The following is a 14,077-nucleotide window of genomic DNA, read 5'->3' as shown; positions in this document are numbered from 1 at the left end:
ACCTTCTGGATTATATAATCCAAAATATCAGTGTTAGAGAAATCAGTAAAGTGGAATAAAAAACTCTTGTATTTTCTTTCATGAAATGTCACAGTATGTCTACGATTGAATTGTACGTATCATCTCATTATCTCGAGAGTTCCATCTCCTGATAATAATATCAAAAGAAAAAAGTGGGATTTGCATGTCTCAATAGAATATAAAACTATGAAAAACTTACATACATAACTATCATCATTCACAACAACTTAATGACCCTGTTTAACACATTTAGAACAAGAAATTACACCAACCAAAAAGATGACATTTCATTTTAATGTTCCCTCCCACAAAGTGTGTCATTTGTGATCACCAACAACACCTGAGTGGGTTCCAATTCCAAGCAAAAGTACTGATAAATTACTTATATAACTTTTTGTTTAAACATCAAAATATTAGTATATATAAAATATAGAGAGTACCAATGATATTCCAACCCATACACTTAAGACTAGTTATAGTTAACCCCCAACCATCCAATGCACAAAAAAAAAAACTAATTTCTAGCCAAACACTCTAGATGAGTCACACCACTCTCAAAGTACAAACAATACCTAACCGTAGACTTAACCAATTACCATTCTCACAAAGACACTTTAATATAATCTAATAACAATACAACTACTGTTATTAAAAATATCCCAATTTGGGTCCTTCCTAAATCTCCTAGGAGCACAAGAGACAAACAAAAGAAATAAAACTACCAAGTTTCCAGGCATAACAAGAGAAACCTCCCAACATTCAAACACCCATGCAAACCAAAAAGATGAGACTCAGATTCTTGAAGACAAGAACATAACACACAAAGAGTCCTGTTAGCCTCTGAACACTTATGACAACTTCACCATTGGCTCTCTTCCTCACAAGAATTTCCTTTGAATTTGTACCACTAAGATCTAGATTTTAAATGTAAAAGGTAGAAGATTGAAATACTACCCAACAGTGCCTACCATGAGGAAAGCAAGCATTGCAAAGAAATTTTCATCAATCATCAGTTGCCCCAATATTCTACAAATCCAACTGATAACTAACAAAGTCGCGATTTAAAATTGAAAGACAAGGCCTTTTGGCCTTAAGCATTTGTCCACAACACAAAACTATAGATAACAACATTATGAAAATAATATCATGTTTGATATGACCAAATATTCATGAGTGAATAAAAGCAAGAGTACAACTTCCATTGGTCAAGTGAGAATTTCAACCACTTGCCATTTCCTCTTCGAGCTTGGCTGGCACATCAGTTTCCTGCATCTGCATGGAGAAAATACCACTCTTATCAACATACAAGATTTTATTAGCGCAAATTTAAAGGCTTGTAATCTAATCATCTTCAAAGATCTATCAAATATTTGTATACTATAAACCAAAAATAAAATTCATAAATTTTTTCCTAAAAAAGTACTAGTGTTTGGAGAATTGTAATTACCAGATGGATCTTTGAATTTTTTGAGATGTGGGTCCAAGGGCCAATCAGAACTCCTATGATAAACCGCATTTTCATATTCTTCCCTAAAATTCAAAATTGTGATATGTTATCATTTTGTCTATATTAAATTGCGAGAGTTTAACACAAAAAGATATGGTAATAAAAATCACCTGCTCTCAACATTAGAGTCAACTTGGATGCCATTTAGATCTTCTTCATTCATATTTTCACAATTCATTTCTTCTTCTTGAGGTTTAGAAGATGCTCCAGCATTCCCTGCTCCAAAACAACTCTCTCCGGTCTTTTGCATCTACACAAACAAATCAAGCATAAGAATCTTTATAATCTCATTTTTGGCTCACATCTAATTATCTTTTTAGTACAAATGACATTTGTATATGATGAGATCCCCAATTCTATACAAAATAAAATAAAATTATATACTTCAATAGAAAATATAGATGCTACCTTTGCGAGAGTAGGTGGTTCATGTGCATGTTCAACTCGTTTTGGTGGACGACCACGCCCACAATATTTTGGGGCCTCCTCCTCTTTCTCTCCCTGGAGCAACACAAATTTAGCCATATGGTCTTAATTATTCAATCCTCTTGGGAGATTAATGTACACATTTGAAAATGAGATAACCAATTTATACAAAATAAAAGTATACACGCTACCTGTTGAGGTAGTCTTCTGGGACGACCTCGAGGACGTTTTGGAGCCTCCTCTTTCGCTCCCTGGTGCAACAAACATTTAGCCACTTTAGTTATTTGATTATTTCAGTAGTACCTCATTTAAAAAATGGTACCGTCTAGAGTCTTAAATATAAGCAAAAATTCCGGTTGATCTTAATTATTTTAGTTTGTTAAAGAGACTAATTAACAGATTTGTATATACATACTAAATGGGAAATATACATACTACCTTTTTGAGGTTGGACACATTTGAACTCTGGCCTGGTTGTTTTCGTGGACGACCACGCCCACGGCGTATAGGCGGCTCCTCGCTATCTCCCTAATGCAACACACGTTTAGCCATCTTTAGTTTTATAATTACTTGTAGTTTCTCGTTTTAAGTATTAGAAAAAGTCGTTTTTTGCAAGTCAGATTTATTTAGTCCAAATTAAGACCGAATACATCTGACTTTTTATTTATATATATTTAAGATATGAGGGTGTAATCTTTAAAAAAAGTAATGTCTACACTTGCAAACATAAATGGAGAACATCTATCTTTAGTAATCATAATTAAAAGAAAACGAGGATGAGTTTTACGAACCAGATTTGTAAGATCAACAACGTTTTGGTTTATCTCCACTCCTTGTTGATTTTGCTGAGTAGTAGGTGAAGAAGGAGCAGGTACAGTCGTTTGATTAATGGCCAGGTATGTTGATCTCGAAATTATTTGAAATGTCTGAGGCCTATAAATATGAATGTATCATTTATGCACATAATTAAACCACTTAAATGAATACAAGAAGTATAAATTAACATATAACTCCCTCCATATTTGTAGTGTATTTTATAATTTTATTAAAGTTACAACATGGCAAATTTGGAAAGTTCTTTTTTGAATACATTAATTTCAAAAGAGATTATTTTATTGGTTAAAATTCATATGAATCTCACAAATGTACGTGGGATATACATTTGAATTTCATCAAAAAAGAAAAGTATGGTGAAAAAAGCGTGTTTAAAAATGTGTTACTACTTATCAATTCACAACGTGTTTAAACATTCAATTTTCACTAATTACCTCGTTGATGGAGATTGGGGGAGTTTTCCTTTATCAGGTTGATTAGCATGAACTCCGTCCCTTGGAGCAGCAGGAGCCTGTACTTGTTGCTTCTGGGGTGGCCTGAATATAACGAAAAAAAGTTAAATGCATGCATTTGTATGTTAAATCATTAATTAGACAGCAAAAGAAATGGAGGTATTGTTTGGATTTAAAAGATATGAATGTGTGTCATCTTTTTTTCTCTTGAAAAGGATTTGAGCCTCTATTTAGTCTAAAATGCAAGATAAATGATGGATATATAGCTTCAAGTTAATTACCCAGTTGACGGAGATGCTGGAAGTTTTCCTTTATCACATTGACTTGCAGTAAATCCATCCCTTATAACAGGAGCTCCTTGTTGCTGCTTGCTTTTCTCAGCTGTTTCCACTTTCCTGACCAATTGGTTATGAGAAGAAGGAAAAAAAATGAAGTCTACATTGTCTATGGTGTTATATATTGGCACGTCAATCATTTTACAACTCCACATCATTATAAAGTCTTTTATTGAGTAAATAGCGGAGGAAAATTACTAAAATATGCATTTTTTGTTATCAATGTGAAGTTTTTTACACGATCAATTAATTAAAATATTTGACTTTTATCATAACTATCTCTAAAGTCACACATATGATTGATTGTGTTTGTTGACAGAAAAAACTATATATCTCATAATATATCAAAATTAAACTCAATCAATAAAAATGATACCTAAGATACCTTTGAAAAATTGTGGGTATAATTTACGTAACAACTAATCAAAATTTGCCACATAAGTAAATTTGCATGGGTACCAAAAAACTAACTTTCACTTCACTTAAAAATATACTTATATGACTAATTTTAATTGGTTTATAGGTAAATTACTCGTAATTCTTCAAAGATAACCTAGAAAAAAAACCTCTATAAAATGAAAAAATTGATACCTTAAAATCTGTACAATCTCATTCTCAGTGGCGCTAGGGGGTCTTGAACTAGCTCCATCAATGGGTCCATTTACTGAATGACCCAAAATCATTGAGCTCAGCTCTTCTGAAATTGGGATGTTGAAAGGCAGACTTGTTGGCCCTTGCAGTGTGGCATTCTGCGGTTGCAAACTAGTCATTGTTGACCCCTCCAATATGGCAGTTCGTGGTTGCAGATTACTAATTGATGGCCCTTCCAACATGGCAGTCTGTGGTAGCAAATTACTTATTGTTGGCCCATGGAATGAAGCACTCTGTGGTTCCAACTCAGTCATCGCTGGCCCTTGCAATATCGCTCTCTGTGGTCGCAAGCTACTTGTGGTTGGCCCATGCAATGAAGTACTCTGTGATTGCAAAGTATTCATTGTTGAACCATGCAATATAGCACTTTGTGGTTGCATATAAGTCATTGAAGCACTCTGTGAGTGCAAAGTAGTCGCTGCTGGACCAAGCAATGCACCACTCTGTGAATGCAAAGTACTCCTACGTGCATTTATCATCTCTACGTTGTAAATCGCCTGAGTTGGCCTAATTAGGGACCTTTATTTCAAAATTAATTAACGAATGTAGCAATAATTGTTAGTGATTAACAAATGATGACAATCTCAAATTAATGCATGTATTGTGTATATATCCATCCTTTAATGGGAAAGTAACATAATCGGTAAATGTTGCTTACAATGGGAGCTGTTGTTGCACAGGGGCAGCAACATGTTGAATGTTACCACTAGCACTAATAGGGAACGATGTTTGGGAGTGATACCTGCAACAAGAGGACCTCTTTAGCACAATGCATAAAAAATGACACTTATAATGAGAGAAAATCAAGAAATAGAAATTTGAAGGAGTTAAGTCATTCATTCATACATTAAAGTTGCATGAGATCCTGAGCTAACTGAATTGCCTACTCCACCAACCAAGTATGGGTGTTGCCCATAGCTAGAGCGCATTGCAGCCCTAGACCCATAAAATTAAATTATAACTTAGTTAGATAATCAACTAACATATAAGCAAGTAAGATTTCTAGTTTAATCATGAAAATTCAGCACGTACACAGAAGCAGCAACATCTGCAGGCATTACGGGTCTGTAAGCATTTTGTTGAACAGACAAATTTAGATGAACATTTATAGATGATTCCAAAGTTGGAAATGGTTCTTGCCTAAAAAATATCAACAAACATTTATGCTTAATTAGTACTTAAAAAAAACTTGATACCTGGTAACAACTCCTGCAGAAAAAGTTGGCTGCATTGCAATTTGAGACTGTGATGAATTAGAACTAGCCAGCCCTTGAGTAGTTTGATGCACTGATGTAGTTAACAATTGATTCTGGGGTGACCTGAATTCATATATTTCATAATTAACTTAAGTAATGCTTTCTTCCTTAAATGTCTATCCATTGGCTAAATCACTATAATAAAAAAAGTTGTCAATAATATTAAATTTGTTGATAATTGATACTCTCTCCGTCACGATCAACATATTTGACTATTTATCATAAACTAAAACATATATAAATGAAATTTGATTAAAAAAAGTATAAATGAAATAAAGAGAATAATACTTTTACTACATTACTCTTATTAAAAATTGATGTATTTATCATTCATAAATAGAAAGTGAAATATATTCAATGTGAGAAGTACTATTTCAATTAAAGGATACAATGAAAAAATAATAATTATCATCACCTTGAAAAATAAACGCGTCAATTATTTTGAAACAATTTTTTTTTAAAGTATCAATTATTATGGAAGCAATCTGTAGTATTATTTTGAAAATTTATCCTTAGATGAGAGAACTCGTTTATATTTTCATTGTAACATTTATTACAAATTACATATAAAAAGATGTAACATAATTATAGATGTATGATAGTAAAAAAATAATTAATCTAGTTAAAATATATAAAAGAAGTAGAGGAATCATACACCATATTGGGGACACTTTGTGAACCCCAAAAGCTTGGTGCAGCTGCAGACAATTGATTGTTGTTGTGGTTATGCTGCTCCAACCTATAGTCCAAAAATTATTCAATTGAGCATCATTTATAAATATAAAGAGCACTCAAAATCATACTTAATTTTTAAGTATTAGTTAGATATATTTGTTGAAAAAAAACTCATAGATAATCACCTTATATTCTGCCTAGCTTGTGATGTAAAGCGAGGACTTTCGAATGCTGGTGTATAATTGTAGCTAAGTTGTCCACTTGAATGGAAAGGAGCCATGTGTGAGTTGTTCTGAGGTGACCTGAATATAAAAATAAAATAAAAAAAAGACATTGTCATTCATTTGTACGCTAACTTGATTATTAGTTAATAAGATTGTTAGATATAGTTGAATATTGTTTATGATAGTTAAACAATATTTAACAAATCTTCAACTATATTTAACAAAGATTGCTATAAGAATTGGTGGATTAATGAATCATACAACATGTAGTTGGGAGCATATTGTGAGACGTTAGGAGCAAAGTATTGGTTGTTGTTCTGGTCGTAGTACTCCGAACTATAGAGTGAAAAAGCCTTATTCAGTTGAGAATCATCATGATAATCAAGAGCATATGACAATATATATATTTTTAAAAAAATAGAGAAGATATTTGAATTGCACTCCTTGAGAGTACCTATAGTTTTGTGTGGAAGGATTCTGATTAGGAGGGACTAATGGATATCCTTGATTTGTAAAATATTGGCCACCACTTTGCGTTGCTTCCAACTGTACACAAGTAAAGAAATATTATGTGGTTCATAAATGAAATTAATTCTCCTATTTAGTAACAATACGACATTAGTGTTAGTGCATGGTTTTCTAGTATTGTACTTACATGATTAGGGTTGAACGATGCTGCTTGATAGGGCATAGGCATTAGATTGTTCATGTTGTTCCCGTAGGGCATGCTCATACCTTGTAGCCTTTAAGATATATAAAATTTAATGCATATAGTCTATAAGATTAGCTAAAAGGAAATTAAGTACATGTAGTATTGATAACGCCATTAAAAGGATAGGAAAACCTACTGAAAATTCTCATTATGGGCTTGAGAAAATTGATCATAACCCATTTGGGCATTTTGGTCTTGAATTAACGAACCTGTTCCATAGGAGATCGGTAATCCTGCCTGAAATTATTAAAAAATAAGTATGATTATGACATCAAGCAAACAAATCCCCACATCTTGCACAAACAAAACAATTACAGTATTTATACAGAATAAAACTAGAATTAAGGATATGCTTAATTACTAATTAGTGCTTACCGCAGGTGTAGAACCAGAAGCCATCATAGGTACCGACACATTATTTTGATTTTCAAGATTATCAAAAAATGATGATTGGATGTCATGTTCCTGGTCCTGTAGTTCAAACCCAACAAAAAAAATTAAGGATTTAAATAACAAAATGTGACGGTTATAGTAAAGCACAAGAAAAAAAATGACAAGTCAACGAAAACTACAACATTGGGACTAGGATGTTGGGATCCTTCCATCAAATATAATTACACAAACTTCTCTAACTCAAACTTTAAGGTAGATTTGCGTAACAAAGAATTCTTGTTTAAGGATCTAAAAGAGTTAGGACATGTTGACACTTGAATCAAACTTAATATATTTAGACCTTCAATAATTCTTAGTCAATGAATATTGACTTTTAATAAAATAATATTTAAAGTTGAATTCAACTTTAGAATAGATAATTAAAAATGAATAACTTTTTCTTCTAAAAAATGGTAATTATGGAAAATAATTTGTACTCCCCCATAAGTTATAAATCAAAAGGGGTTATAAAAGTCAAATGCATTTAGTCTAAAATTTAAATAAAATACATTTAACTTTTAAATTTTATTTTTTTTATATTTATCATGTAGTGGATATAGTTATGCAGTGCAAATGGTGATTTGAACAAAAATAGTTTCGGGTTTTTTATCCCTTATATAAGACTTATATATGATTTTTGGTCCAACTTTTGAGAAAATGTGAGATCTCTTCGATCCTTCATAAAAGTTGGATAGAGTTGATCATTGTGAATTAGGATGAGAACAAATTAAAAAAGAAATCTACACGAGAATTAGGAGAATCTAAGGTAGATTTCCGAAAAGAATTCTTGGATTGACGTTTTCTGGTCACACTTATTTTTTTCGCATCCCCACCATTAAAATTCACTAGCATGTATTTGTAGCTTTTATGTAAACGTGGTTTTTGCCATGGTTTTTCATTTCTAAACGTTCAACCAAACATATACTAAATGATCAGGACCCACAATGAGCACGTGTAAAACCCATGTATAATAATGATATGCCATAACGGTTAAATTGACTTCTTTTTGTTGACCAATAATAGTCATATTGGATTTTTTTTATTGACCAATGATGATTAAATTGACTTAATTATCAAAAGGTATACTTATTTTTAAAATCATTTAATAAACTTGACTGTTTTTTATAGGAACTTGACTTCTAAAACGCATCACCTTATTGCGGCGGAAATCCATGTCAGACATCTCTTGCATGACTTGATTTTATAAGAATGTCTCATATACGTTAAACATATTTAAGGCTTTTAAGGTCAAACCTTGAGTCATGTCAAAAAGTTTCAAACCGTGTGCATTGCTTCACAAAAAAAAAAAAAACTGATCATCGTATTTTTTCTTTTAGAAAAAAACTAACAATAAAAATCACAACTAATATTAAGATCGGGAGAATTGCGTGATTGAACTTGCATCTCAACTTATCAAATATTTTGGGATCAAAAACTTGCACTCTTATTCTCGCTTACTTACTTAGATTGTCGAATCAAAATTACATGGCTCATATTTAGGTTATCTATTCTATATTTATTTTCTATAAAAATTGAAACTTGGATACTTCAATCTAAATCTTATGGTTTAGATCGCGTGAATGTATCAAATGAATATAATTTCGTTATTGGATATTATTTAGATCTGGTCGTTCTTTAAAAAAAAAAAATTTAGATCTGATCGGTATAGGAGTGTTACTTTGGTAAATTATGTTTGATCTCCGATTTTTATTTTATAAAGTTAGTTTCTTTCAAATAAAAAAATCAGCGAAACCAATTTAAGATCAATGTAATGAAAAGAAAATTGCAAAGTGGAACAATCGATAATCATTGACACAATATACAATTTTTAAAGTAAAAGAAATATCATCTCAATCGAGTTGAATTACCTCAAAATTAAACATGTCTTGGCTAAATATGAGACGTGACGAAGCTGACCCTGTAAATGACCCAAAGAGGACAAAGTATTAGTAGCTGAAGCAAAATAACATATATGTATATATCTATATCTATATCAATCAAAGTTAGCCCATCAAATAAAAAATAAATCAAATAGAGAAAAAATGATGAAATAGAGTTATACTATTGTTATCATCTTGATGATGGTTATCCATATTCCCTGAAAACAAAACAAAAAATGGTTATGAATATGACAATAAAATTGATGAAATATGGTGGAATGAACACTATAATATCTTGAAATGAACCAAAATGAGGAAAAGGAATTACGCTAAGTCAAAGGGAAAAAGGAATCACACAAGATCCGACGAGAAAAGGACACAAGTCAATATATAGTGAATAGACCAGGAAATGTACCTTAACCTAATAACCCAAGTCTATGAATATTTCCCAAGCTCCTCTTGCTTTTATATATAATAAAATGGGCAAGATTCCACATTGGCACGTGTTATATCATTGGTTTCTAATTAATACTAAAATATAATAATTAGCACTTTTTTTTGTCTCTTGCAAATTTATTATAAGAGATGTGTTATTTGAACAACCATTTGTGTGACAACTTTTAGGACAACCATAAATTTATAAAAAATATGTGTATTGACATGGAAACCAAAACAATAGAGAGATAAAGTGAAAACATCATGTGCGTATAAGAGAGAAAATTGTCATAAAAATTGTCTCAAAATGGTTGTATAAATATCATTTCTCTTATTACAATGTAGTCCAAAATCATCACACAATTGACAAATGTGAAATTGTTAGGATGTGCGTTGTGGTCTGACTTCGAACTCATGATCCCCCAATTATGTGTGTGTTAATTTTCAAATGTTTATTTTTATTTCGTTTATCAAAAAAATAGTTTCTCCCCTAAATAATCATAGAAATAGGACATATAAAGTATGAGATCTAGATGATTCCACCAAATAAAAGAACGAGTGTTTTTTTTTTTTTTTTGAGAGAAAAAGAACAGGTGTTAAAATGATGTTTTAGCACTCCTATGCTAAGATAAATATGGTCCAGTTAAGATACAAGTCAAAATATGGACAAGATTAGACAAATGTAATATACATTGACTCAACCCGAATGATGTCATGTCTACGTGAGAATAGCTCAATTGATAGAGATATTGCATATAATATGCAGAGATTGAGGTTCGAATCTCAGATTCTACACTTATTCATCTTAAAAGGTAAATTTTTAGTTACTAGATTACTTGACAAAAATAAAATCTATGCCCATAAAATTTCCCAAACACCCCTTGCTTTTAAAGAAAATGTTTACCAATTGCCAGAACGACGCGTGTAATTTCATTTATTTTTGCTTGTTACAAAATTTTGTTGTTAAAAATTAAATAGAATATTAGAAATTTCTTCCACAAAAAATAAGTTAGATTTTTTTTTTTGTCTTATAAGTTCTTTCTACCATAGATAAACTTATTCGGAGCACATACACTAAGTATATATGCACATGTCCTTTTATAAAGAGTTTAACATATGTCGGTTACAACTCACTTGAGTTGGTCTGATGATGTTGGTTTAAAATATGCTCATTTTTATGATCTTTAGTTTGATTATCTTCCGTGTCAATTTAGGTGGATTAGTATAACTGTTGAAAATAATTATGTCGGTTACTATCATTTTATGGATTTTCAAAAAATCAATCAATTTGTTTTTTTCCTAAAATTTTATGGATTTTCGAAAAATCAATCAATTCGTTTTTTCAAAAAAAGGGAACGCTTGAATTCAACCATAAAAGACAATATGAATTAATACAAGAATTAATTATTTTTTTGACAAAAAAAAACTGAAAAAATTAATTTGTCAAATGAAAACTGTCAAAACAAAAATTTGTCAAATGAAAATTGTAAAATATTTTCTTGATTACCTGATATTAATCATAAGGTATTTTCTAAGTTACATTTTAAGAGAATTATGTGTAATTTATCCAACAACCAATAAAAATTACAGTTGAATACATTATTGGTTCCTATAAATATATATCAACTTTTCATCTTAGCGTCCCTAAAATAATTCTTTGACTTTTAGTCCCCAAAAAGTTTTCTATCATAACTTTTAATCTATATTTTTAAGTCAACTCTTGTGTAGCCTTCATATTTTTTAATGAAAATTTCAAGTAACCTTTAGAAAATTATAAAAAATCTCTTCCTAAAAAGTTAGAATTTTTTTAAAAAAACTTTAATTAATTCAAAATTTCAAGGATTGTTTAGAAAATTATAAGAATCTCTTTAAAAAAAAAATAGATTTTTTTAAAAAACATAAAATAAATTTTAATTTTAAGAGTCAAAACAATAAAAAAATTCATATTTAATTCATGTTTTGTTAAAAAAATATTGTTTTTTGCTAGAGGTTTTATGATATTCTAAACGTTCATGAAAAAATTCTTTTAAAAATATGAAGGCTATATAAGATTGGACTTAAAAGTATGAACCAAAAATGACGATAGAAAATTTTTTTAGGACTAAAAATCGAAGAATTTTTTTAGAGGGACTAAATAAAAAATTGGTTTATTTGTAGGGACCAAATAATTAGCGATAGCAAAAAACATCCACACTTATAAGTATATGCATGGATAAAATTCTCTAGGGGCACTAAGCTTATGGATACACGAAGATAAAATAATGGATTTATATTTAACAAGGTTGGATATTGCGAAGGGGTTAAACTAATTTTCATAGTGACTAATGAAAGTTTGAATTCCAGCCAGGATAAATACCCATAAGTTAGATTTTTTTTTTTTTTTTTTTGTGTTCATTCAAAAATCTGAAGTTCACTAAAAAAATAAGTAAAATTTGATAAAAAATTGTTGCATCTAAAATTGAATAAAATTGAATTCTGGTTCTCTTAAATGATTTATCTTTTAAAAATGCTCATTAATAATACAAACCTTGCTTGGTTTGTGACACTCTTAGAATATGATTACTTTAAATGACTGGAATATATAAAAAATAAAATAAAAAAATAATAAAAAACGTTGTTTTTTTACTCGTTGTTAGTGGGGCGTGACTTAATATAACCAGACCCACAATACCATACAAATAAGGGCTATATCTATTTACTTGCAAAGTGGGTTCTTCGCCTTTTAGATTCATAATTCTATTATTTTATTAGTAATTATATTGTCAAAATTTGATATATTAGTATCATTTTTGTCTTATGTAGCAATAGTTCTGAATACATAATGTTTTAAATTTAATTAAGTAAAAACATCATTAGGATTATTGCGTGAAAAACAATTTATATTTCAAAAGATGTTTATTTTTATGATTAATTATACTCACTGGAGAAATTGTAACATTTTATGTGCTATCCTTTAGACCGCCCTAGTTTTTTGAGAGAGAATAGTTTCACCATCTCTCTAATTCTTCTCCTTCTTTTTTCCCATCCATCAAAAATTTGTAGTTTTCAGTAATATTTTTGGTCCAAAATCACTCCTATCCATCTTTTTTTTGTTGATTCTTCTAAATAACCGGTATTTATACAAATATGGCTTTCCTTGTATTTTCATGTGAGTTCATCATCTCAGTGTGTCGTTTTTTTTTTACATCATTTTGATGCAGTGTTGTTTGGTGTTCTGTTTTGTTGCATGATTCATTTGATTCAATTTGGTTGATCAACTTTGATCCATTACAGACTTAATCAATGATTTGGGCTCCCACAATTAGACCTCAAGAAACTCCTCCAAACTCTAACTCAAAATCGTGCCGCGATTCATAAAATCGTATCACAATTTATACCATAGAATGTTGATCATCATTTTTTTTTAGCCAAAATACAACAATATTCATGGATAACCACAGATACCCTCACACCCTAGAAAATTGGTTAAAAACACGACTAGCAAGTAACAAGAAAAAATAGGGCAGACGATGATATTTTTATCCAAAAGAGTGGATAGTGGGGACTGCTACACATGTTCATAGGAACCGGTAAACATCAATAACCGTACTCAGCATATCATCAAACTCTAAAATTATTCACACACATAATGCGGCTCTATTCATGTAGACCAGTCATAAGGCTTGATAGATGTACATAAAGGATGGATTATATATACTTGTTTCAACCACATAATGTAAATAATGAAGATATCATCTTTTTTGTAACATGATTTTCTTTTTCCTTCAAAAAAAACTTATGCCAAGATCTCCAAAATGTGTTACATACTTTAGTTCATTAACCTATATTTATTTAATAATTAGGTTTAATTGCACTTTTGGACCCCTATCTTTCCAAAAGTTGCGGTTATGGACCCCTAACTAATTTAAATACAAAACAGCCCCCTATGTTTTGATTCTTTTGCAATTTTGGACCCCCAGTCCATTGTTGACTCGGTCAACGCTGACGTGGCACCCTAAGTGAGGTGCCACGTGTCAATTTTTTTATTTATTTTTTGCCTTGGGGGTCCAAAACTGCCAAAGAATCAAAACATAAGGAGTTGTTTTGTATTTAAATTAGTTAGGGGTCCATAATCGCAACTTTTAGAAAGATAGGGGTCCAAAAGTACAATTAAGCCTAATAATTAAGATGGTTGCATCAATATGACACCACCGTCCAAGATTATGATTCCTAATACCTTTCATTCCATTCTACTTAC

The 14,077-nt window shown here is 30.7% G+C and overlaps 1 protein-coding gene and 1 long non-coding RNA gene across 2 annotated transcripts; both read right to left on the bottom strand.

The window, feature by feature from the left end:
* Positions 1–780: 780 nt before the first annotated feature.
* On the bottom strand, positions 781–2,063 carry LOC120579603 (uncharacterized). Its single transcript, XM_039832071.1, has 4 exons — positions 1,937–2,063; positions 1,639–1,778; positions 1,469–1,551; positions 781–935 (listed from the first exon to the last, which is right to left on the bottom strand). The coding sequence occupies exons 1-4, from the start codon at positions 2,051–2,053 to the stop codon at positions 781–783; spliced, it is 495 nt and encodes a 164-aa protein (XP_039688005.1). The 5' UTR covers positions 2,054–2,063.
* Positions 2,064–4,893: 2,830 nt separating this feature from the next.
* LOC120579650 (uncharacterized) lies at positions 4,894–5,338 on the bottom strand. Its single transcript, XR_005645388.1, has 3 exons — positions 5,259–5,338; positions 5,073–5,162; positions 4,894–4,968 (listed from the first exon to the last, which is right to left on the bottom strand). It is a non-coding gene; the product is annotated as an uncharacterized lncRNA (long non-coding RNA).
* Between the last annotated feature and the right edge of the window lie 8,739 nt (positions 5,339–14,077).

Source organism: Medicago truncatula, chromosome 3 (genome assembly GCF_003473485.1).
Source record: "Medicago truncatula cultivar Jemalong A17 chromosome 3, MtrunA17r5.0-ANR, whole genome shotgun sequence".
Lineage (NCBI taxonomy): Eukaryota > Viridiplantae > Streptophyta > Magnoliopsida > Fabales > Fabaceae > Medicago > Medicago truncatula.
This window is presented reverse-complemented; position numbering and strand designations above follow the sequence as displayed.

Bases quoted from the DNA above. Each gene is read 5' to 3' on its own strand.
- LOC120579603 (XM_039832071.1), bottom strand. From the start codon at position 2,053: ATGGCTAAATTTGTGTTGCTCCAGGGAGAGAAAGAGGAGGAGGCCCCA. The intron at 1,552-1,638 runs GTGATTTTTATT...TTTGAATTTTAG, and splicing joins GACTCTAATGTTGAGAGCAG to GGAAGAATATGAAAATGCGG. The intron at 936-1,468 runs GTAATTACAATT...TTTAAAATCTAG, and splicing joins AAAATTCAAAGATCCATCTG to ATCTTAGTGGTACAAATTCA.